General features: G+C 48.8%; 1 protein-coding gene across 1 annotated transcript in view; it reads left to right on the top strand.

Annotated features, from left to right (window-relative positions):
* The window catches only part of LOC138558241 (E-selectin-like), a 405,907-nt gene that overhangs the window by 156,960 nt on the left and 221,812 nt on the right, over positions 1 to 27,135 (top strand). Inside the window, exon 10 of the mRNA XM_069642666.1 lies at positions 17,285 to 17,372. Within this exon, the coding sequence (XP_069498767.1) occupies positions 17,285 to 17,372 (88 nt within the window). The remainder of the gene's footprint in view (positions 1 to 17,284; positions 17,373 to 27,135) is intronic.

Genomic DNA, 27,135 nt, shown 5'->3' with positions numbered 1-27,135 from the left:
TATCAGCAAATCTAATCAAAATGCATATATTATAGGATTGACCTGGCTAGGAACCCATAGGCCCGATCCCTAGAATGGTTAACCTGCAAGGGGGTTGGCCAAGGGCTGGATAAAGGATATAAAAGCCTAAGTATTCCAATGTACGGTCTCTCTTACTAATGCATCGAACCTTCGTTGAAGTTCGTTACGTTACTCTGAGAGCCGAATAGCTATCCGTTTGTCAATTGACTTTGGTAACTGTTGTAGCTTTTAAATAAAGCACTTGTATGTTCTTTGTAACCTGTGTTGGTGTGTTTCTTTTTGGGCTTCCCGGCCTCATATTATTTTTATGTTTTCACATGCTGCTGCCGCCCTGCAACATGGGGCTGGGCAACATGTTTGTGCTATCTAAACTGGCTCTGTATTTGTATGCTGCTACCACCCTGCAACATGGGGTAAGGCAACCTATAGGTTTTTGCAAGCACTTATATTACTAAGTATGCCACCCTGCAACATGGGGTTAGGCAACATGTATGTTTTCGCAAGCACTTCTGTAACAGCGCCACGATGCCCAACAAGTGTTGTTGCGCTTTATAAATGCAAATAAATAAATAAATTAATTAATTAATGTCCAGTACCATAGGTATCTCTCCAGTGCCCAGACCTTTCATGAGTCATACTAATGGCTTTAGTGCACCTAGCCATAGTCATGACATTGGCAGTGCCAAACATACCATTCCATGTCTCAAATGTAGCAAGGTACACAGGAAGACTTGATTTCCCTGTCAGATACAGAGGAACGTAATGAGATGTGGGTAAAAGAAGGGGGTAGTGGCACACTTAGTATGTCTGGAGTGGACAAAATATGAAAATGTGTTACGGGAACATGAATTACAGTGTAAGATCCAACAGAGAGAGTATTTAGCCAGTATAGCTGACATTAAGAGACATAAAATGCACCCCAAAAAGGACTTTCTAATGTCCCCTGCCTAGGCCAATGATTATAGGGATGCCCCAGAGCACCTGGGTAGATGGGGGAACACAGAATCTAAGCAACAATATGATGAATTCCCTACTATCCAGCCCCACATAAATGATTTCAGCCCCTCAATCCAGAAGACCAATGGGAAAGAGAAAATAGAGCGTATCCCCCGTATTGAAACCTCCTAAAAGTAATGATGATGATGGGGGGGGGCAAATATGAAAGCAGGGACGAGGATTCGAGTAACAGCTCTACCTATGATGATTGAAGTTGAACTCAATTGAGGAGACATAGAAAAAGAAAACCACAATCATAGTTAGTGAAGCACCCAGTCAAGCATATGAAGACCATTTTGGCATCTTACCATGAAATGCAAAATATTGTGTTTGGAAACATTCAGAACTTTACGAACAGATTATGGTATCATTTGGACTGATAAATTACCAAAACAACATAGAATTCATAAAATTGACGTTATCTAGTTTCTTTGCTGGGCTGGAAGAACAACATCATTACAACTGGTCCTTTTAAAAGGCGTCAGTTTTGTAATATTTTATAACTCACAGAAATCCCCAAGAAGCCCACAAGGTAGCCTAAAATGTTATGGGCCTCATCACGAGTTTGGCAGTAACCCTTAAATGCAGCGGTAATGCTATTACCGCCTCATTTAAGGGTCCACCAAATCACAGCCTTGGCGGATTTCGCCCCAGCTCTGAGGTGGGGGCAAATCTGCTGCAATTTTGCCGATTTTCGGTGCTAATACTGCCGGCGGGAGATCCGCCAGCGGTAATAGCGCAAAAATTACCCATTGGGCCCAATGGGAAATGGGAAATTCCCGAATGGGCCCAATGGGGAATGGGCACTAACTGTTCCGCCAAACCCGTGATCCTGCGCTAATAGCGGTGAGGGGTTTGGCGGTAGGGCTAAAATAGCACCAGAGGTAATACCGCCAGCGTAACCACCCAACGTGTGATGAGGCCCTATGTGTAGTGAGGATCAGTCTGCTAGGGAGTTTGCTCAAGAACTCAAGCACACATTGGGCCTCATTCCGAGTTTGGAGGTAAGTACCGGTCATTACCGGCATGGTGCAAATAGCGTGTCCGAGCTGACAATAGACCGCTAAAAGCAACCTATTACGACTTCGCGGGCACAAGCTTTGCGCCATGCCGGTAATGCACCTAGTGCCATGCCGCAATGGGCCCCAAAAAGCCCTTACCGGCATGAAGCGCACCGTACATAACACTACCACCATAGCGTAAAGCGGCAATAGCGGTGGCTGTAAATAGCAGTGACCGTAATCAGCGGTAACTGCTATTTACAGTCACCGTTAAATAGCAGAACCGGAAACAGCGTCATCGCACAGGAACTTAAAGGAGCACGGCGGGCATCTTTAAAAACACAATCCATTGCCACCCTCACCACACAGGACCCGGAGCCATTTTCTGATTACAGACATCGACCATCAACACCAGCATCATGCCAAAAGAACCAAAAAAGGGAGCTGTCCGCCTCAGGAAGGAGCGCTTCAGCCCGGATGAGCGCCAGATGATGGTGGATATTCTCCACGAGTATTCAGACACCATTTTCAGCGGTGACCTGCGGAGGGCGGCGGTAATTAAAAAGAAAGAGATCTGGGCCATGGTAGCACAGAAGGTGAGCACCGTGGGCAACACTCCCCGCACCACCAAGGACTGCCGAAAACGGTGGGACGACCTGCGGCCTAGGGTGTGGAGCATCCTCTCGGCCAACAGAAGCCAGGCCCTGGAGACAGGAGGAGGGCCAGGTTCCCCCATTAAATTGATGCCATGGGAGGAGATGTGTGTGGCCATGATAGGCCCAGAAGCCATTGAAGGGGTTGGCGACATGGCGTGCGGGACAACATCATCCATCAATGGAGGTGAGTGTCCAAAGTCAATACTGCCAACGCATTTGTTATGAAAGTCACTGCTAAGAGCTGGGCAAGGTGTCACGTCATGGTTGGCCAAACCCCCCCGCCCCCCTTTAAATCATGCCGAAACAAGTGAGACCCAGGCTAATGCCATGTGCAAGGCTGTAACCTATTTGGCACATACCACACAAAGAGCCCCATTCCGTGAGGCACACAGGGCAGTTGATGGAAACAGTGTGCATGTGAGCCAGCACAGTACCCGGCCGACATGAGTGACTCAGACATATGCATGCATTTATCATCCAAGCATAGATCAATGTGCCGCTCACCACCCAAATGGCGACAACCCACTAGAATCCCATTGTGATATTGTAGGCATGTCCAAATGCTGACTCTCAAATCATCGCTCATGCCGTCTCTCTCTTCCAGCCCACAGGCAGCGACCATGACAGCGAGGACCAGGCAAGCAACTGGCCCAGTACCTCCAGTGGCCAAGTCAGGGCCCACTGTCTACCTGCAAGCAGGAAGACACCGCAAGCCACACCACCGGCTCCAGCAAGGCCCATGGAGGGTGCACAACCCCCACCCTTATCCCACCCTGCACTGGCGCAGGACACATGCCCCACGCCACACTCTGAGGAGTCCAGTATGGCTGGGGAGATTGCAGCCACGGGCCCCCTCGATGTTCCCGACAGCCCCTCATCTATATGCGGAGCAACTGAGGAGGACACTGATGAGATTGTCCAGACCCCTGATGCCCAAACCAACCCCCAGGTCTCATACAGTGACTCTGGTGAGAGTGATACACCAGGGCCTACAGGGCAAGGAGCTACACTGGAACATGCCAGTCCTGTACCCACTTCCCTTAGTGAAGCACCAGAAAGACATGTGAGCCAAATTCCCAACCACATCTGACACATCAGCCATTGGTGCAGAGCACTCTCAGCAGCTCACAGGCCTCATAAATGACTTCATCCGAGACAATCGGCAGGCCAAGGAGGAGTGGCGGAATGAATTTAGGGCACTGGGCGAGGTCATCACAGTCAGCACAAACCGGCTCTGCGAGGTCCTTGGCCGGATTGCAGATGCCCTGGAGGCAGCACCTCTTGCACGACAGCCCCAGCAGGAGGACACACAGTCTCAATGTTCCTCCACCCAGACCAGCCCGTTCCGTTGCTCACAACGTACATCGCGCCGCCAGACATGCCTCCGCCTGGCTCTGGGAGCGCACAGTGACAATGCTGACATACACATGTGGTCCATGTGGTCCTTATGGGACTGGTGTGGGGTTGTTGTGGTGGGAGGGGGTGGGGGGTGAGGGTGTGTTTGGGAGTTGTGGGGGGAGTGGGAGGAGGGTGAGGGTGTGTTTGAGAGTTGTGGTGGGAGGGGGAGGGAGGCGAGGGTGTGTTTGGGAGTTGTGGGGGGAGGGGGAGAGGGGTGAGGGTGTGTTTGGGAGTTGTGGGGGGATGGGGAGGGTGGTGGAGGGTTTGTTTTTCATGTTTGAACCTTCTAATTCAATACACCGGTTGTTCATCAAAAAAACAACAGAGTGGACATTCATCATTGCGCATGTGTCATTTAATGTTTCACAGTGCATAATGTACATGTATTCCCACACCCAGTGCCCGATGTCCTGACACCCTCACACCCTCTGCTGACTTGTGTGTCAGAAATATTGTCCAATCAATGATTGCCACACGGCACGTCCCTCCTGTGCATCGGCAACGTGATGCTGTCCTGCCACTTCTTCCTCCTCCTCCCCTTCATCATCATCTGGTGGTAGCAGCTCCATGTCAGGGGGCTGGGGTACAGTCCAACGTATGCACATATTGTGCAGCATTACACATGCCATGGTGATCTTGGCCACCTTCTCATGACTGTAGATAAGTGCCCCACCCGACCGGCTGAGGCAACGAAATTGTGCCTTTAACAGGCCAAAGGTCTGCTCAATCACCACACGTGTACGGGTATGGGAACGATTGTAGTCCTCCTCATGCCTGTTCTGTGGGTTTCGGAGAAGGGTCATGAGCCACGGCTTCAAGGGATAGCCACCATCACCTGCATGAGAGGGGAATGAAGGTAAGTGTTTGTACATTCATGGCGGACAACTGTACTAGTCTTACATGGCAGCAGGTAATTTCTGCCCATACACTCATGTCCCTGGATGCATTGGCCCCCTTTCTGACCCCGCTATGTGTCCTGTGCAATGGGATGATGGAGTGGGTAGCATCCTCAGTATGGGTTATGGTGTGCACTCACATCTTGTTGCACATGCATCGTATATGCATGCAGCAGTGTTGGAGTGAAATCATTGATGTGTTGTGTTCTGTGAGATTTGGTAGTAGGGAGTGTTGGCTGTTGTCAGTAGCATATTCTTACCACGCTGTGGTATCCCTGTTAGGCTCAGTTCAGTGCACTATCAGGGATGATTCTCCGGTGTGGTGATATGCTGGAGTGGTGCATGTGTTGTGGGATGTGGCCTGGTCACCTGTTAGTCATGTAGTGTTAGGTGTCGACCTTACTTCATCACTGTGGGATTTGGTAGTCATGTGCCCTTTCACTGGCTCTGGGGCACAGTGTTCGGTGAGGTGCACATTGTGCACTGGCATCAACATTTCCTCCCAGGTGGAGTATCCATCTCCCCCCCCACTTCCCACCCAGGTGGAGTATGCATCTCCCCCCCACTTCCTACCCAGGTGGAGTATGCAGGCACCCCCACTTCCCACCCAGGTGGAGTATGCATCTCCACCCCCACTTCCCACCCAGGTGGAGTATGCAGGCACCCACCTCACAACCCCGATGCACTGCCATCAGTGCTTTAAGTGGGGTAAGAAATTGAGGGGGGGCCCTCGTTTGGGGGCGTGGCTTTCATTGTGGGCGTGGCCTAAAAGTGCACAAATCATAGTAAGGTGCGCAAACAAATATATAAGTATGTGAGCATTTATATGTTTGTATGCGTACTACTATGGTGTGTGTACTTTTCAAGCCATATTTTATAAACATAGCAATGTTACATATTTCTATGTTTATAAAAGGTGGTTTGAAAAGTGCACAACCCATAGTAAGTTATGCACACTTGTGTGCTTACCTTACTATGGTTTGTGTACGTTTCAAGCCACCTTTTATAAACATAGATATTTGTAACATGTTTCTATGTTTCTAAAAGATGGCTTGACACGTAAAAAATTCAAGGCATGACGGACAAAACAAACCGCAAGGTGGCTTTGTCCGTCGACAAAGCTTTATAAAAGATGCCTTGAATTGTGCACGTTTCAAGCCGTCTTTTATAAACATAGAAATATTTCTACTTTTATAAAAGATGGCTTGAAACGTACACAGTTCAAGGCATCTTTCATAAAGCTTTGCCGACGGAGAAAGGCACCTCGGGCTCTGTGATCTATCTGCTATCACTGAGCCCGAGGTGTCTTTCACCCTCTGCGAACCCGCGGGCTCCATGATTTAATCTGCATATTAGATCACGGAGCCCGCGGGGGTCAGTGACCTGGGGAGGGAAAACAAAGGGACAGTAACTTCCTCTGATGACCCTGATGAGGGGTCATCAGAGGGAGTTACACTAACTGACAGAAGTGCCGCCAGCCTCAGCGTTGCTGTGGCTGGCTGGCACTTCTGTCAGCTTGGCCAACATAATGACGGGCGCATCTCCCGTCGCGGCTGCGGCCGCGGCGGGATAATGCATCCCGCAATGTTGTGTGGGACGGGGGGCCCCGGCTGGGCCCCGGCTCAGCCCCACTTTCTGGAGACTGCCGGGGCCCGGCCCCGGCAGGCCCCGGCCCACTTAAAGCACTGACTGCCATGGCCCAGTCAGGCAACTCACCAAGCAGCCAGGCACGTCGTCCAGCATGTCACTCCATATAGCGTGGTAGCGTGGAGTTCCGCAGGACCAAAGAGTCATGAGTTGATCCTGGATATCGGGCACAGCAATGTGTGACGATCTTGCTCGCATTGCATACCATCTGCACGTTAATGGAGTGGTATTGCTTGCAGTTGTGATACGCCACCTTCATGGCATGCAGGACCATCAACTCCACGTGGGTGCAGTCAAGGGCACCTATACAATTTGGCATGCCTGGCAGTGCATGGAAGGCAACTTTTCTATGGAATATCTCCTGGGGAGTACGTGGTAGGGATATGTGGTCCCTTGTGTGCTTGAGGAGGCATCCAGCACTTGGTTCAGTATCCGGGAAAATAAGGGTTGTGATATGCCATGCATGTGCCCCACTGTGTGCTGGTCGGTGCCTGTGGCAAGGAAGTGGAGCACAGACACTACCTTCAGTAGAGGGGGGATGGCGGTGCGTATTTCTATGAGGCTCACTATGTCATCGTGTATCAGGTCCACTATGGTGGTGATCGTGTCACGGTCAAGCCGGTATAGGGTGTGGATTTGCTCTGGTGTTAGGTTGAAGGGGTGGCTCTGATGCGAGGGATTGGGGGCTGCTGGCGTGGTAACGGTGGCTGCACTGGTGGGGCATGCTGGGCTCACCCTCCTTCTCCTCCTGTGTATCCTCTGTGGTGGGGGCTGTGGTTGTTGTTGTTGCTGTTTTTGTTGTTGTTGTTGCTGCCTTGCAAGTAGGGCCTCCAGCTCCAGTAATGCTACTACTATTGGTGTGGGAGGGGGTGTGGTGTGTGGGTGTGCTCCTTTTGTGCTGTGCCTGTGCTCATTGTGTGCACCTGTGGCTCTTGGAAACACTGCTGCTCAGGGTTCTTAACACCTTCTCAGAGATGCCGGTAATTACTCCATGCCGGTATGGTACTTTTCGGGCTTCAAGAGGCCGTTATTTGGATGTCCGCATTACTTGGGATCAGCTCCGGTTTACGGCATGCCGCTAATAGCGGCATGGTGTGTCGCACACGCAACCCTAGACCCCTATTTACGGTATCGTACTTTACGGTGCCGTAAATAGCAGTCTGGTTGGTCAGAATAGCCTGTAGCGGTAAGCGATGCTGGTAATCCTTTACTGGCATCATTTTTCCCTTACCTCCAACCTCAGAATGACCCCCATTATCTCATATTTCTTGATGTGACGATACCGAAAGTGAGATTTGAAAACTACATTATTCCAAGCCCTTCCAAGTAGTGACCCAGTGAGTTCATGATTTTGATGACTCGAGTTGGTAATCACGCAAGCTATGAGACTCCATGAAGTACAGAACCCAACTCCCAAAAACAAAGACAAGAACCCAAAAGTCACTTTGGGAGGATGGTGGTGGGCAATTTAGCAGTAAAGCATCTACAAGCAACCAGTGGAGAGCAGACCACCTAGTCTCAGATGGGGTGGTGGTGGTGGGTGTGTACATAGGTGTTAGGGTGGGTCCATTCCATAAAGAGGAGACCCTTGAACCTCTTCCTAAAGTGTAGAGTCTAGTGTTGACAGGCAGGAGGGTCTAGATTCTTGGGGGTATACAGAGAAAGCCTATCTTCTGGTTCTTTCCTTCCTGCACCAGCGGAGTTGAAGTCTGCACATGTCCTTATTTCTGGTGCATTGTAGGCCTCCAGAGATGCTGAGTTTCTCAATGAGGTAGTTTGCGGGCTTCAAGGTGACAGCCTTGTAGATGATGCAGCAGGATTTGAAGTTGATACGTACTTGCAGCGGGAGACAGTGCAGTTCGAAGAGGGTCGGGGTGAAGGAGTTGAATTTGCAGAGTTCATCTCAAGGGCGACAGTGTTGCTGGCAGAAGGCCTTCCAAAAGGACATTGCCCACATCTTGGTGGGAGAGTACCAAGGCTTGGACATTAGATCTGACGTTGATTTTTAGGGTGAAGGACTTGATTTTCTGCAGGAGAGAAAGTTGGTATCAAGCCGGTTGTATCTTCCGTGCTATGTGCTGGTTGAAGAAGACAGGTCTTTCGATGTTGAACGCAGGTGTCGTGCTGGTGTGTGAAGCTCTCGAGGTTCATAGCAGAGAGCCAGTTCTGGATGTCAGGATATTCAGTGTTGTTGGGTCGATGGATGATATCTTCAGATAGAGCTGCTTGTGATCTGCATATTATTGCATGTAGATGTTGTGTGAAGTCAGGACACCTTTCAGTTTTTTAGTGGCAATTTCGATTTGTTCATGCAAATGGTGAATGTTCTCATTTGCATTTACTTTGGGGAGCAACACAAAATAGCACTTCTGGGCTCCAGAATCACAGGTGTTTAATTTCACTGAACTTTATTAATCAAAAATAATCTTTACAAACAGGTCCAAAACAACAGCTTCTTTAATACAGTAGCCAGGAAGGTTACATTAAGTAGGCCAAAATATGAACTCATTAAGATAGAGGGTATTTTAGTATTTAAATAAGTTGGTGGAATACCACAGAGCATGGTTTGTGGTCTATGTGCTCTTGGCCTTCTATAAACATAAGATATTGTACTCTAATACCAACAACCAATGCCTCCATGCATTTCCAACTTCATTGTAGTATTTTGAGCTGTGCCAAGGTGAGATTTCTTTCTCCATTTCCTCGACCGACCTAATGAAACTGTGCACATTCTAGTGTAATGCAACTGTTATTTGGCTCAGACTTATTACAATACAAATGTGTTTGCCAACCTACACATGTGCGTTTATTGACCATTTTCAAACTTTCCAGACAACTGAGTATTTGTAATATTTTGAATTTATGGCATTGACAGGCCTTGTTCTTCTTTCTCTTGGCCAGCTATACCTAATGATACGATATTTCTTTTTGAAGTGCCCGTCATTGTTCTCCAATAAATTGTTATTAGTATAAGTCTTTATACATATGGCATGCCCATATTAACTTATTGGATTTGTACAGGATCGAATGGGGAAATTAATAAATATAGAAATATGAATACCTAAGTTTCGTGGTCCAAGAGATGGCAGATCATTCCCTGGCATGTCATGTTTTCATCACGTAATTGCTTGTATTGAGCCTCTTAATGTTATTTCCCATTGTAAGACATGTAAACATCCTTTTTCCTAAACCGTTGCAAAATTGTTAGATGTTGTTACCTTAAGATGTCTCCACAACGAGGGTTGCACTGATGTGTGATGCTTTTAAGGTTGTTTTACTTTGAAATCTTTATGGGGTCGCCCCGAACTGTGTGTCACGGTCTAGTGGTTCTCTATTCTTTTGGAGCTTTGTGTTCATCACAGGTTCTGATGCAGGGACATTTCCCTTCACGTAACCATAGAGCCGTAGGCTTTTGGGTTTACTGCACAAAACACCCAGACTTTCTTGTAGTGGAAAAGGTTGCTTTAATGTGACAGGCCAAAGCTCACAAATCAACGCTAACCTGGCTCCTGGCCTTACAGATTAACAAATCTGTTTTTAACAACTTACCAAACAAATTAATAATTAAACATTTCAATTCCCCCAACAATTAAATAAATAAGTCAGTTTAAATTCCTCCCTACTGTCTCCTTAACATCTTCTCCAGTTTTCCTTCCCGCTTTCTCCCATCTTCTCCCCGGGGCCATGCCCCTCCATCTTCAATATCTGTTCCCCCTTTTGCACCCCCGGGGTAGCCCATTCGTGCAAACAGCACCACCCCCATACTTTCTCGCGCTATTCCCCCATTGTGCTTCCCTCCCCCCTCATCCAAAAAGAGGTGTTCTTTCTGACTCACCCCTACCATTCTACCTTCTAACGCCAACTCTTTATCATTTCCTGCACTTGCACCTGCATATCCAAAAGGTAGTAACTGTTCCCATAATCCAAAAGGTAGTGACTGCTCCCATAAACGATGAACGCCATCCTCCCGGAAAACTAAAAAATCTTAATAGACTAGCTCTCTGTGCACCAGAACCTGCACTGCCGCCAGACTGCAAAATGTTGTCATCTCCCTGTTAATTTTCTTCCTTGTCCGCTCTACTGTCCCCTCACCGCTCCCCTCCACACTCTCCTTGGCAGCTTAGACCATACCAAACTTACCTATGGCCATATCTCCCTGATTCATGCTAAAGCCCTCTTCATTTTCCTCAACAAAGCCACACCGGTGTCTCGGAACAAATCGTTCTCCCCCACATCTATTATCAGCCTTTCCGGGACCCCATAACGCTCCTTCAGCCCCGCCAACATGGGCAGCAGCTGATCCCATCGAAGCCCCCCTAAACCCGACCATCTCACAAGCGCCACATTGTAACTGCACCCAAATTGAGAACCCAAAATCCTTTTCTCTGCTTCCTTCCCCGCCCATTTCACAATTGAAAGACCAACATTCTAAATCTGCGGCATCTCCCCCGTCCTCCAAGCTGCATCTGCAAAAGAAATTACATTGTCACTTTCCCCTCTCCAACTTCCCAGAAGCACCCCCCGGCCCTCTTAGACAGCCCAGGTCCCTTATATACCCTTTGTATTTCCCTGACTTCCACGGACCCAAGCTTTTAACCTTATCCTCCGATAACCCCAACCGGCTGCCTCCAGATGCCGCCTCCATCCTGAATTAATGAGTTCCAAACTCCTCTGCGTTTTCCCCCACAGCCCCAAAGCCTTCCTCAACACTCCCAACACTTGAGCAGCCGACACTACCGCCCCATCCTCATGCTTGAAAACCAACCCCAATCTCCCCTCACATAACTCCTTCCAAGTCAAACCTGACCGAATCGGGCACAGCTTGCTACCCAACCCCAGCAACACCCAGCATCCCCTCCCTTTTTGATCAGTCTTTGACCTCCTAATCTTAATATCCACCCCCACTTCTGAGAAATAAATATCCTCCCACTGCAGACCCCCTTCTCCTTCTTTCCCCCCCACCAGTTCAGACACCCTGAACACCCCAAAAAACAACCACGTAAAACATGCCAAAAACATGACCCCCTCCCAAGCCGACCATCAAACCCAGTCCAAAGCCCGGAATAATCTGGCCAACAAAGCCACCAAGACTGGCCTCCTGCTGTCCTTCTCCCTCCTATTTTCCCTCGCCCAGCCCTCTAACATCCTGCTTACCATTTCCCTGCAGCTGGGCTGAAAGCCCCAAAACCACTTCCCATAAAAAGAGATGCCCGCCAGCTTCCCCGCTATTGCTGCTTTCGGCTTTACCTTATCCATACACCGTACTAGGAAATTGACCACATCATCCTTTCTTCGCTCATCAGCATCATCCCTACCCTTCCAGCTACTCGCTCCCCCTCTTATGAATTCCGCCCAGGCCCTCCTGTATGCCAGCCTAGATGCCAGGTCCAGCAAACCCTCCACTAAAGACAGCACTCTCAACTTCCTATCTTCCACAGCTCTTCCGGTATCCGCTGTCCCTGCTGCTCCACTCCTGGTGACAGTCCACGGAATCTCTGCCATTGAAAATGAGATAATGCATCAGCGATGCCATTATCCTTCCCCGGGACATGTGTTGCCTTAAACACCACATTCAATTCCATACAGCGCAACACAAACTCCCTCATTAACCTTGCCACCCTCTGGTCCCTTGCCGACTGCCTGTTCACTACATGAACCACGCATTCATTGTCAATATTGAAGTTCACTTTCCTGTTCCTCAATTCCTTTCCCCACAATTCCATTGCAACCACCAAAGTAAAAAATTTCAGAAATGCTATACTTCTCCCTTCTTATAGCCATCGCAACGGCCACTTTTCGGCACACCATCTGCCCCCGAAAAAACTCCAAATCCCCCCGCACCTGCTGCATCTGAAAATATCTGCAATTCCCATGACACATGATCCCCGTGGAGCCACATGGACACTCCGATAAAACTCTCTAGAAAACACAGCCAAATCCTACAGTCTTCACGAACCGCCCCTGACACCCTTACCCGCCATTGACTGCGCCATGTTCCTACAAAAAGTATGCCCTGTGGCCACAACCCTGCACGCAAAATTCAAATGCCCTACAAGCCTCTGCATCTCTACTAATGTCATCTTCCGGGCACCAACTGCCTTTTCCAGCAAACCTACCAGCCTGCTCACCTGGTCATGGCCACCGAGTCCAATACAATCCCTAAAAGGTCAACACCACTGCCGGACCCTCCGTTTGTCCTCTGCCAATGACACCCCTAACTCCTGCATCAGAGCCTTAAACATCCCTAGCAACTCCCTGCACTCTCTTTCTTTGCCCGCCCCACTAATGAACAGAAAATCATCCAATTGATGTAATACTCCTTCCGAACCCGAGCTATATGAAAAAATCCACTGCAAAAAAGAAATGAAATGCTCGAACAAGGCGCAAGAAATTGCACAACCCATAGGGAAAGCCTTGTCTATGTAAATGCGGTCCTCAAATTGCATTCCCAGCAGCCCAAAATCCTCTGAGTGCACCGGCAGCAACCTGAAAGCCGCCTTAATGTTGCACTTGGCCATGAAGGCCCCGCACCCAGCCTTCCTCACCAATCCCACAGCTTGATCCACACTTGCATATGAGTCCCCACACTACTCCGGGGCAATAAAATTGTTTACCGACATGCCCTCTGGCCACGATAAATGGTGTATTTACCTAAATTCCCCCGGCACCTTCTTGGGCACTGCCCCCAATGGGGACACTACCAAATAACCCGACAAATCCGTAAATGGCCCTACCACTCCCCCTGCTGTCATCTCCTTGTACAGCTTTTCCCTTACCACTTCAACATTTTCCCTGGCCGACTTTAGATTTTCCACCCAACTCCAAACCCTTGGACCCTGGTAACCCAACCTGAAACCGTCACGAAAACCCTCTCCCAAAATCTTCACCCCCCTCCCTGTCCGGGTACAAATTGAGCCATTTCTCCAGAACCTCCACCTTAACTGGAGTAAAATCCTTTCCCTACAACCCCTCGACCTGCTCCTCGCCCTCTCCTCCTGTTCCCCTGCTGGAAACACTACATGATTGGGTGCCGCCCTGCACCCCTCCTGCACTCGTGACTGAACCTACATACTGTCCTTGTGCAACCTTCCTTGTTGAAGGCCCAACATGCTGCTGAGGGCTGACCTCTGCCTCCTCCCACTGCCCCATCTGGGGTGAGGTGACCAAGAAAGGGCTGGTAAGGCACGGGCAAACCACTCACTGTATGTTGGAGCTGGCCTCGTCGGCGCCATCCACTGCAGCCAGAGATCCATGTCGATCTCACCCCACACTACCTGGCTGTCCTCTGCCATCCTTGCCCTAAATTCCTCGTCATAACGTATACACGCGAAACCCCCAAAACATCTAAATGCCTTTCCGTATAACATCCATATATTTCAACTGTGCTACGCACCTCTCCGGGAATTTTTCACAGTAAACGCTCGCGTAAATAATGAAAGCCGACATCCAATTCTCGATAGTAACCTCAGGTGCCATAGGCTCATCCACCTTGTCCGTCTGCACCTCCACCGAGGCTACCCTTCTCTCTCCCTCCCCAGTCCCTCCAGCCAGTAAACCTTTTCTCCCCCTGTCACCTGTGCCCCAACCCCTTCCCTTCCTGCCCCCCACCTCGTGTCCCCCATGTGCCAAGCTGCTGACCACCCCCCTTCCCGCTCACCTCTTTCTGCCCTACCATCGCCCAGGCGCAGTCTGGCCTCCACTCTAATGCTCCTCATCTTCTATTTCACTGGGCTCCTGCCGCGGGGACAAAACATATCAGCATTCTCACCTAAACAGCTTCCCTGCCGACCCCTAGCAAACCAACCCCCCCGCTCTTGGCTTTCACCTTCCCACCTCAATGTCCTCAAACCCCCTCTCACTTCTTCCCTTCTCCTTGCACCACTGTACCTTTCATCCTCCCATTGTCCCACATATTCCTCCTCCCCTTCATCATCCCCAATGTAATAGCATGACTGTTGAGAGCAAATGCTTGGGCCGGGCATCTCCGGGAGGGTTAGAAGTCTGAATAGAGACCCCAATTAACTCCACAAAACCTAAGAAAAACCTTGACTGAAATGCCCAGCCCACTTACAGGCAAAATATAATTAAAAACCCTTTTAATTATAAAACTATTATCTCTTGTCTTTTTTTTATTTAATCACTGCAACCCGATAATTATTTCCCTCTGTTTTTAATTTTTTTTATTACAGCCCCCCCAAAGCACAATGTACTGCCAGTAGGGGCCTCTACTGTCCTCTGGCGATATAAACTCAGGCCCGCACTGGTGCCTAGTCTGTGCAGCGGCCTGCCCAAATGTAACAGAGAAAAGCTGTCTGCTGTAGCTCTTGCGTGGACAAATCGGGATGCAGACTTGATCGCCCACGAAAATAGACTCACACCTGGCCCTTTAATGAGGACACTGCCCCCTGGTGGCGTAGCGTGGTCACCGAACACGCAATGTGGAGCCGCACCCCCTAACAAAGAGCCGGGAGCTCTGGCCCTAAAACAACTGATCCTACGCCTACCCACCGGGTCCCCAGCCCGCACCGGCCCAAAACGTTCTGTCGCCTCCCAAATGCGGATGCTCCTCGTACCCGCTGCCCCCAGGACAAACCACGGACTCCTACCGTTTCAGAGACCTTTACAATCTAACAACGCCGAGGCACCAGATACCACAACTTACCCGCCAGGAAAACCCACAAAGGGGAACCCAACAAGGTAAGGCGGAGGGGGGCACTTTATTTACAGTGCCCCCGGCTATCTACCCAAATAATATAAAATGCACTATCAATTCCCACCTGCTACCCTTCCTACCCAAGCATACACTCCCTAGTCCTACCTCACAGCATGAGCTAACCTACCTGACTCCTACCGAAGCACTCAGCCTGATAGGCCTCACGCAGGGAAGGCTCGGGAGCAGGCGACCTCGACAAATGCTTGTCCTCAACTGTAGCCTGCTCTAGAACCTTCCCTGCCCTCTTAAATACCCTCGGTGGCGCACTATGTGCAGGAGCTGGCCTGTGCAATGCCCAAAACAGCCCCGTGGGTAAACGCTTTGCGTTCCCCCCGGGCTCCCCCTTTTCAACTACATTGTGGGTAGCGCAACATAAGTTGGCGTATGTTGTCGGTGGGAGTATGCAAAGTGGCTGGTGACTGGAGGATACACCAAAAATCTGCGTGGTCAATACATTTTACAGCACATTTTGCAATAGGTGGCTTTTGTACCCACTGGTTGATTCAGTGCCTTTATGAGACTTAACTTTTGTGTTTGCAGTAAACACCGGATCGTATTTATATTTCGAATATTTGGAGCATTAATTTCTCGCTCATGCCCAGCTGCTTGAAGCTGAGCTTTCACCCGCACATGGTGCAGCAGTGGTGGCTGTTACATTACTGCCTGTGAGTCCTATCATATTTCTGGGTGTATCACTTGTGTTTAAAGGTAAACGGGCTCTTACATCGGGGCTCTTCTGATTGTGGCCGAACCTTTGGAGATGATTCAAATCAACCATCATATTTTGCATTTATCGCTCTATCTTCTAACAGTGGTTACCATGGTGTTAGTTTGTTATATTGAGGGATTTTGTCCTCTTGAGTCTTTGACAACTTGGTCATTCTTGAATTTGTCAGGTATGGTAATGTTAATCCTTGACAAAATGCTCTATCCTTGGTTTAGATTTTGAACACAGAACTGGTCCGGTCGTTGGAAATTGCCACACATGCATGGCTTTGCATTTTTCTTCTGATACTCCCTTGCCATCATTGATTTATTCAAGGTAATGAGTGCTGCCTTGGGAGGTTTCAGACTTTGTGGTCTCATTTACTGAGGAGCATTCAATGTTTCCAGAGTTGTGTGATTAGTTTTATTGGATATGTTTTTCGATATATTGGTAATTTTCATTTTTGATCATTTTTTGCAGATGTTTTGATGAAGTTGTCCTTAAGATGTCCTTAAGTTTCCTTGCTGTTGAACGATTGATTGATCTACCACATAACTGTGGAAGATATACCTTCTGATGGCTTGACACCAAATACTTGAACGTTGCAATGTATTAGCTTTTTAAGACCACCTGGGAACGTCGTTTTTTACACCCCTGAGGAAGGTCCAACACTTACAACATATGGGACCGAAAACATGCAGGGTCTTGACAATACATTCCGAGTATTGCTTCAAAGTGTTACGGTTGATGTCATCTTACATTTTCTGAATTTACCACATGGGACTATCAATACCTAATTCATGTAGTGGGCTTTAGGGCCACCTATTATATTTCCACCGCATCCTTTGTTTTAGCTTCTCTGTGTTTGGAGTATAAGTGATTTTATGTATTACTAGGTCTGTTTAATAAAATAAAACCATGCACTTAGCGTGTGTATGTATGGATTTTGGCCCATTTCCACCTTTTGAAGTTAATCTTTCTCTTATTTATAGTGTTGTGTTGCCCAGACAGCCTGCCCTCAAACCTCTGTGCTCGTGCTGTTTTTTCATACTAGAATTACAACTCCAAACATTTTTAAGAAGAATTAATGAGTGCTAGCAATCATACAAATGTCTGCACCTGAAACATTTACTCAGTCTGGAACATTGTATATTATTGCATTTTCTTGCAAAAAGTTCACATATTCTCCCTGTCATGTTACTCTTTCCCAGTGAAAGATATTGATATTTTTTACGGCATTTTCTCCACAGGTTGCAAAGAGAGATAAACACATCGAGCCGCCTTCCTGGGACCTTTGGAAATTCTTTCATTGGTGTTTCTTGACTGTCATCTACTTCGGTTTGCATTTTTTAACACACTTTAAAATGTGTAATATCGTGAAGCGATTGTATACATTTTGTGTGGCAGCAGCAGTCTCCTTACACAGCCTCAGCACTGCGTCTCTCTTCTGCTCTTAGCGGGCTATTGCAATGTGTGCCATGGTAGTCCCAGTGACAATAGGTTGTACATAAGCAAATCCTGGGACTAGTAACCTAGGCAGGAAATGAAGAGGTACAAATCACACATTTCATATTGAAAATTATGTAAACAATAAAAATAAAGACATTTTAATTGAAGAACTTAATAATAAAATCATTTATTATTTTACCTGTTCTTTTTTAAAATATAAAGTAGTGCATACTGTCCGGATATCTGAATCCAAAAATATGGATTTTGTTTCAGTGGGTCTGAAGCTTCATATTGCTCTTTGTAGAGATGGGTGGCGTACCCGATCCTCTCAACTCAGTACAGTACACCTTCTTTTGGACGTAACTATTTCTGTAAAGGTATACTTTTAGAATGGGGAGTTCCCGACCCTTCTCCAAGCAGCTAAGCACCCTTCTCCATCATCCTGACCTGCTCAAACCAAGACTGCTCCAGAACACACATGTTTTAACTGTTCTTTTGGTCTATGTTATACTGTTTAATTAAATATTAAAGTCGTGTTATTTTTGCTTTCTAAATTTGCAGCACTGTAACTTACACTGGCCCTCATTACGACCCTGGCGGAAAGTGACTGACCGGACCGCAACAGCGTAAATAGCGTTTCCGCCATTGCACGAAGGAGCAAAGAGCGGTCCATTCCGACCCATCGGGCACGAGCACCACGCCATGGCGGAAGTGCAAAGTCCGCGATGGCGGAAATGACCCCAAAACGGCCCACACCGCCGCCGTACGTCGCCCTAGGTGCAATACCGCCACCCATCACAGCGGACACCGCAGAGTGCGCCTACCGGAAAGTACGGTGACCGGAAATATACGGAAACGGAAGTAAAAACATGGGCCCGGAACGGGAAACATCCCGCCGTACACCTATAAAACCACTAAAACCACACAACCACTAAAAACACTACCCTGAGACACACCCCAACCCGTCATCCACCCTAGCAAAACCAAGAAAAAAGGGAAAAGTAGCGAAGAAAGCGTGCGACCGCAAGCGGCAGGTCCACTTCTCCCGTGAGGAACTCACCGTGCTAACAGAGACCCTCCAGGAGAATGCTGCCGTCGTCTTCTCCACGCAAATGACCAGGACGGCACTTGCGAACAAGAAGGCCATATGGGCTCTGGTGGCACAGCGGGTAAGCGCGGTGGGGACCGCACCCCGCACCCCACAGCAATGCAGAAAGCGGTGGGACGACCTGCGGATACGCGTCCGCAGCATACTCTCTGCCAACCGCAACATTGCCACAGCCACCGGGGGAGGTCCTGAATCACCCATCAAGTTGACCCCCTGGGAAGAAATCTGTGCCTCCACCATCGGAATGGAGAGCATTGAGGGAGTCGGAGGGATGGAGAAAGGAGTGCAGACATCAGAAGAATCAGGTAGGTGGGCCAGATAAAACAATGCTAAATCCACAATGTCCAATAATGTGAAGTACCATGTGTCCACATAGTGCAACAGAAACACATGTCCAGGAGAACGTCCACACACATCGCCCTCATAGCGCACTTTAAAACCACAATAAATACATAAATAATTAAAAACCCCTAAAACACCCACCACACGTCCAGCAGGCACACCCTAACTGCAGGCTGCCAAACAACTGCACCCTCACCCCACACACAAATGAAAGCACCTCCAAGGCCCCGACCCAAATCACCCTCATGTACCACCCCAATGCATGTGATACAATGCCATTCCAATACCCACAGACCCAATAATAACCCTCGCCCTCCTTTACTCCACCACAGGGTCCGATCCAAACGACGAGCATCAGAACACCCCTACCAGCACACCTGCAAAGAGGGCCAAGACCAACGGCCAAAGACCCTCCACCTCAGCTGCACGCATCAAGACACGGCAGCAGCACAAATCAGGTGGCAGCACAGAGGAGGGAACATCAACAGGCACCCCAGCAGCCAGCATGCCCACAACACCACCACCACAGGTCCCCCCAACGGATGCCACAGAAGGCACTGGCTCTGGTGGCAGCAGCACCATAGGTGACACCCCATTGATGGCAGCATGCTCCGACACAGAAGACGGGGATGTCGAAGTCAGATCCATCCATGACCTGTCCCAATCCCCCTGTCTGTCCCATCCCGTACAACATGAGAATACCACGCAGGGGCACCCACAAGACGACGACTGGCCATCCCCCCCAAGCCCTGTGGCAAGGCAACATGAGGTCAACAGCCCCTCTGTGACACCCCCGCAAATGGCCATGGCCCAGCAGAGGCAACAGTCCCTCGACCAGTTAATCGGGCAACAGCAGCAACTGGCCACGCTCCTCAAGGACCATGCCGATGAATGTGGGGGCACTAAGGCAGACATAGAAACATCAACTGAGACACTTAGGGCAGAAATGGAGAGAGGTACAGAGACACTAAGGGCACAAATGGAGAGTAGCACCGAGAGCCTGAGAGTCCAAATGGAGAGTAGCACCGAGAGCCTGAGAGTCCAAATGGAGAGTAGCACCGAGAGCCTGAGAGTCCAAATGGAGAGAAGCACCGAGAGCCTGAGGGGGGAACTGCATGCGACGTCCAAAGACGTATGTGCCGAACTTGCCGCAGTGCGCCGTGTGCTCACTGAGCTCTCACAAACCCTTAGGGACATGCATGGACGTGAGCAGGCAGAGACATCATCCGTTGCAAGTTCCGTCCAGGGCAGCCCCCAACGTAGATCTGGGAGGAACCTGCGCTCCACAGGCAGGGGTGCCCCTGACACCCGCAGAGGGGGCTTGCAATAGCGACAGCCCACTGACAATGAGCATCTTTGGACACTGGTGTTCGGGGGGGAGGTAGGAGGGTGGAGGAGGTGTGTTGGGCTCACTTGGGTGGCGGGTCGATAGGGTGTTCAACATGATATCACATATGCCATAAACAAGTGCATGATCAACCAATGAGATGTGTCGACAATGATCTTTATGTACTAGGCCATCCTAGGCGTATAGTCCATATTGTGCATGTACCAGACACACACAGTGCCACGAGTCCCGTGTCCATGTATCAGCCACCAGGCGTGAGTGCTAGAAGCATGCATCAATGAGATGCTGATGAATGTCACGGCCCTCCGGTGCCTCGCAGACTCCTTGAGGTGCTGCCACATCCCCACCCTCATCATGACCATCATCAGGTGCTTGCAGTTCTGCGTCAGGGGGCATGGGCACATTTCTACGTACGCACATGTTGTGGAGCATGACACATGCCATCACCATCTTTGCAACCTTCTCATGGCGGTACAGGAGTGCCCCGCCAGACCTGCTGAGGCAGCGGAAACGAGTCTTCAGTAGGCCGAATGCCTGTTCAATGACTACACGGGTACGTGAGTGGGCATGGTTGTAGTCCTGCTCTTGCTGGTTCCGTGGGTTCCGGACTGGTGTGAGGAGCCATCTCTTCAGTGGATACCCAGCATCACCTGTATGTGGACGATAAACGTATGATGTGGAATGCCATTGCTACGTACGCACACCCCCCCCCCTTCCTGCCAGGTCATTGCCGCATCACATACCCCACATCATCATGCATGAAAAGAGACTCACCGAGTAGCCAGGATCTGTTCCCTGCGTGTCGCTCCATGTAGCGTGGTATAGTAGAGTTCCTCAAGACCATAGAATCATGGGTTGATCCAGGGAATCTGGCACAACAATGTGTAATGATCCTGTTGGAGTCACACACCATCTGTACATTCAGGGAATGAAATTGTTTTCGGTTGCGGTACTGGGCCTCCATGGCATGTGGGACGACCAATTCCACATGGGTGCAGTCGATGGCACCAATGCAACCCGGTATGCCGGCAAGTGCATGGAATCCCACTTTTGTGTTGGTAATTTCCTGCTCCGAGCGTGGTAGAGAGATGTAGTCGTCTGCGTGCTTCAGGAGGGCATCGAGCACTTGCAATAGTGTCCGTGAGAACAGTGGCTGAGAAATGCCATGCAACTGTCCGACTGTGTGCTGGTAGGTGCCCGTGGCCAGGAAGTGGAGTACAGACACCACCTTCAGTAGGGGTGGGATGGCGGTTGGGCTGTCTATCATGCTGACAAGGTCAGCCTGTGTCATGTCCACTATTGCGGCTATGGTGTCCCGGTCCAAACGGTAGAGGGTGTGGATCTGCTCATCAGTGAGGTTGAACGGATGTGCTCGGAGGCGTGGGATTGCGGGCTGCCTGCGTGGTGGTAGTGGCTGTGCTGGCGGCCCTTGCGGGCCCTGCCTTGGCCTCCTCCTCCTCCTGCGTCTCCTCCGTGCGGCCGGTTGTAGTTGGTGTTCGTCTTCTTCTTGGAGTTGGAGTACTTGCAGTGCTATCAGGTCCCCCAGGGCCAACATCGCGAGTCCTGCCGGTAGCATTTCGGAGTGGGTGTGGTTGTGGGAGGAGACTGGGTGTGCACTTTATGTGTTTTCAGGCTGTATGGCCTCCACCTGTGGTGATTCATTCCACCTGTGCAAGCTGCTCTCCCCTTTGGGCGAGCACGTCCCGCACACAACGCTGCTATTCGAGGAATGGCATCTTGCTATTGCAATCATGTATTTGTACCCGATGGCCGTGTAACATTTGTTGATATGTACATTCGGCTATGGTCCCATTGTTTCACATACAATCTTTGCAGTCGCGAACAGACTTGTGATGGGTCAGTGGAACGTAGTACTCGAGTAACGGTGGGCCCTCATGCATCACTGTACCGAGTTGCAACGACGGGCGGGGCGTCCCATTAGTGGGTGATGGCAGTTGACATTTTCACACACAGCCGCACTAGATGGATTAATTTGTGATTTCAAACGGCCACAGATGCCTTTTCGACGTGATGTTGCAAATGAGGAATTCGAAGGCCGGCGCTTTCGGTTTTCGGCTAGCGGAGAGGAGATGCCCACAGGTCTGACTGCAAATATAACGTTCTATTGTTCGATGTCCTTGAGACAGAGGCCATGGCGAGGAAGCAATGATTGATATGAATAGTTTGGGATGCGCAATAGTGACGTGGGCGATGAGGCCGGACGTTCCCAAATTCATGTAACTTCACAACACTGAAATTACGGGCTGGGACACTGTGGATGTTGCAGGTTGCATAACGCACAGACTCAATGGAAATTCCGAATGTTTTGTGAGTAAATATTCAGGCGTTTTTATGACAGGATGAGGGAATGATGAATGGATGCATGGGCAGGTGATTTGATACAGGGTTTGCCATGTACAGGGCTTCTTGGAATCTATCCGCCTCCCCTGCGCTATGTGATGCAGGGCTGCCATAGTGGGACCATCGTCTATCTGGCCTTGTTGAGCCCTCCCTGTCTCGACGCGCCTTCAGACACTTGTGTCCATGCACGTTAACATTCCCATCTGATGGAATCTGTTTGACAGACGCATGCACAGGTACACTCGTTTGTGATGGTGTTTACACCTCGATATAGATAGTTATGAGTCGCAAGTGGTTTTGGGGTGGTGATGATCCTTTGGAGTGGGCTAGCATGCATATGGCTGTGGATTTAGTGTGGTCATTGGAGTGAGTTGTTCGAATGTACTTCTGATGGCCATTCTGTTCTTTTTCTTTTCTTTTGGTTGACAGGTATCTCCTCCCCTTTTGCCACTGCCATTTGTATGCCACTCCTGCAGATGGCGTTTACTCACGACACCTGCTGCTTCGTGTTAATCAGTGGAGCAGCATTACGATCTTATGGGACGATCGCCAATGGCCCACATGCCCTTACGCAGTACTAGTGGCTCGGAGCAACATTTTGGCCTTTCAGTTGGACTAGTGCCTCCCCATTGGGACGGGCCTGCGGTTCTGTGCGCTTCCATGTTGCCTTTTCGTACGTGAATGTGGCTCTGTGTACCATGATGGAACAGGGCGTCACACAAGTAGTAGCTGGTCATTCCTTGCGGATGCAGCCCACAATGGTGATATGTGTTTTGTAGTTCATGGACTAATGGCTGTATGAGCTTGGTGATTTAGTTGTGCATTAAATTTCTATTCTGATATGGGACGTGTAGCGTTCTTCTTTGCGAGTGATGTGGCATATTCCTATTTGGGGAGCGATGTATTGTGAGGAGATCTGCATTGGGTTCCGGTTTCGGAGTATAGTCGCGTGGTACTGTGCTGGGCGCGTTTGCCTACGGAGCCCAGTGAGGTCAGGGATGGGGGCTGCCAATATGACTGTTTGAATGTTGTCATGCTCAGGGGCGGGGGATTGGGTTTTGTGTAACAGACGCCGGTCAGCCAGGTGGACTGGTGGAATGTTGTGATTTTCGGAATATTGCTGGTCACAGGTGCCTGTGTTTGCGTGCGTTTCGGGGGGGGGGAATGTGGTCATGTCCATTGGAATGGCTTCTGTATTCGTGCCATCTGTGCCCTGCAGCTCCCATTGGCCCCTCTTGTGGATCTTTTGTTCATTGGCATGCATGGGTGACTTGTACATTTCACTGGTAGCATTGTGACTTCATTGCACCTACGAGGAGTTGTACTTTGTGGGCACGGAGCGGTGTACAGGCACTCAGTGGGGCCGTTTACGGTTGATTCGCGATGCCGTACTTCTCACCATGGCGGAATGGTGCTTTCCGCCATGCTTGATGGCGTTAGGTACATGTCCGCTAGGGTCGGAATTCGCGTACCCTTGCGCCATGGTGGTATTTACGGTTTGGCATGGCGCGCGCGCGCGTACTTGGTGCAGTTAGCTTTGACGTTCACTACGGTGTCGCTAATGGCTTCGTACTTTGCGGTGGCGGGTCATAGTCGCACCGAGCGCTATTCGATGGCGGTATTGCATCTCCGCCATCGTTTTACGATTTCCGCCAGGGTCGTAATGAGGGCCACTGTCTGTAAAAATTATATTTTGCATTTTCTTCATTAGAATTTATTTTTGCGAGTTATTTTCACTGTGTGTTGTAAAAGTAATTTAGAGAAATAAGATTTAAGTAAGAGACCACTTTTATTTTACAATACTAATGATCAAGATTGCTTACTTTGATAGGAGCATAGTCCTTTTTCAAAAAACACTCCATACTTGAAAAATGACAGAATGTAACACATTAGAGCAACCCTCCTTCTAAACCAACAGCTTGACTATATGAAACCGTGTGCCAAAGCTGCCCTATACACACACAGGCACACACCTTCCCGGACAGCAGCAATAGTAATGACTGTAGTGTACTCAAAGTAGTGGGGGCCAAGGGCCACTTCACTATTGTCACAGACCCATGTTCAGGTAGTATATTTTGTCGAGCTCTCACAGAGTGCCAGTAAATATCATTCCATGGGTTGGACACCAACTTGGCAGTGGGATCCATTTGTGCATTTTGTTCATTGAATGATGCAGATTAAACATTAGGGTGGTTGACTTGTATTCTTCATAGTGTGGTGTTCAACAATAACACTCACTCTGTCACCTGCCTTTCACCACTCACTTTTACTTCCTGAACATGTGAACTCTCCATCTCTGCCTCTCCTTCAACTCGGTCAGGGCAATGCTCACCTGTCTGAGAAGAATACACCACTCTAACAGCTTTCTTGGCATTTCCCAGAACTACTTTGTCCTCTACTTCTTATACGTTAATAACACTTTATTTTCCATCCATGGCACTCACTCCACCTCCTCGTTTTGCCACTAGGTCTAGTAGCAAACTCCACAGAAGTGACCCTTGCACATATTGCTTTTTCATTTGTTCTGTGGCATGGCGTCTCCTTGCATCTTTCCCACAACATGGCGCCCTATACTGCTCATCCCACAAAACACCACCATTCTCAGTTGCAACCTGTGATTATCCAAGATGCAGGTCCTTAGCTCTCAGAGCACTCTGTCAGTTGAACATTTTCTGTCTGGGGATGAGAAAGACAGCGTTTCTACCCAGGGCCGGTCTTACACCAGATTGCACCCCAGGCAGGAAGCACCGTTAGCGCCCCCCGGCCCACAAAAATGACAACAACAATTCTATGTTACAAATGTTGTAAATAGGGCACTCAATAAAGGATTAGCTCTATATAAACACCATATCGTTATCATTACTGCATTTGCAAAATTTCCATACAGAACACTGTGCTCTGGGCTGAGTCACCCCACTGTAGAATAGAGGCACCCACACTGTAGATTGTTGGTTATCACTCTAATCAAGCAGGCCCGGCTGAAGATGTGTGGGGGGCCATTTCAACATAATGGTTGGCGGCTCCCTCCTTAAAGTGAAAATAGTCTGAAGCACACGTGGGATGCATAATACATACATAACAGTGGTGAAAAAGATAAGGTAAATAGCCACCGATTATCACGAGGCGGACAGCCACCAGGAAGCCTAAACACAAAATGCCCACTGAAGAGCTCTGAGCCCATCTTTGTCAGCAAATGGCTGTTGGCTGTTGTGGAGGAACCATTGTTAGAAGGCAAGGAGTTAGAAAGCACTTCTGTATATCCAGTGGGAAGAGAGAATGCAGCTCCTAATGTAACTGCCGCAAAGCGCACATTTTAAGCCCCAGAAAGAAAATAGAGAAATGAATATATTGCAAGACTGATGTGTTAGAGATAATTGTTATACCCAATAAGCCCTTTTGTCTTGTGTTATTAATTTTAATGATACATAAATAGCCCATGTATGTATAGCGCTTCATGCCAGATTCCTGACTGCCAAGCAGTGGAATAACACATTTTGCTAGGCTTGCTATTGACCCCTGAAGTCTTCATTGTTGAGTTAGGCCATATGCGAGTCAAGTAAGGGGAATGAGTGAGTTCAGACAAGGTGACTTGAAACTAAAGGTGCAACGGGAGCCTGGGTGAAAGAGCAGGTGATGACGGTTAGCACATTGTACTAGGCCTAAGTTAATAAAAAGGTCTGACTGCATGTTCGATGTCACAAACGGTGCACCAAAATAGTCCTTTAAGTAATATGACTGAAAGAAGTGGTAGTTTTGTAGTGATAATAAATACAAAATGGCTATGGTTTGAGGAAACACAAAGAAACTTCAAAGACCATAATTTCTACAAGAATGTGGCAAACAAATCCATGATGGCTTCCAACAAGTGCCTGGATACCTGTCAGGAGGTGCTAGAGCAGCTAATATTCCCAGAGAATCATAAATAGTGTTCTCTCATCTCCTTGCCCATCATCCGTGCTGAACGGTTGTCTCTCTTGGCACAGAATGGCCCACATTTGGAATCCCCTGATAATTTTGTATGGAGAGTTGTGGAGCTAATAAATTATGGACCTTCCCTCTGGAAGATTTGCTGGCCAGTCAAAATAAGGGACTGTACAATGGAAAGGGCCCTTGCCAAATGAGGGGGACACAATGATGTGCCTTGAAAATTGCGAACACCTTTGCCCCCCCTTAAAATGACACCAATGGGAATGCACGATAGATAAGCCAATGTTCCTGAGTTCATTACAAAATGGATCCCCTCCTCCATTGAAAGCAGCGACCAGCTTCAAAGTACACAGCACAATTGCAATTATCAGCAGATCATCTTTGAACAAGCCATTCTAAATGTGATGTACCATAATGATTTTTCAAAAGGTCCATTAAATGACATCTGGTACACTGGCCACCACCTAGCCTCAATTATTTGTATGCCATTTTCAAAATCGTTGCTCACGTTCATTTGCGTTTCACATTGGACGCGTGCTTGTGTACATATTTGCCCTTCTGAAAAT

Source organism: Ambystoma mexicanum, chromosome 1q (genome assembly GCF_040938575.1).
Source record: "Ambystoma mexicanum isolate Mex_15411 chromosome 1q, UKY_AmexF1_1, whole genome shotgun sequence".
Taxonomy (NCBI): domain Eukaryota; kingdom Metazoa; phylum Chordata; class Amphibia; order Caudata; family Ambystomatidae; genus Ambystoma; species Ambystoma mexicanum.
The sequence above is the reverse complement of the archived record's forward strand: the minus strand, read 5'-3'. Positions and strand labels throughout refer to the sequence as shown.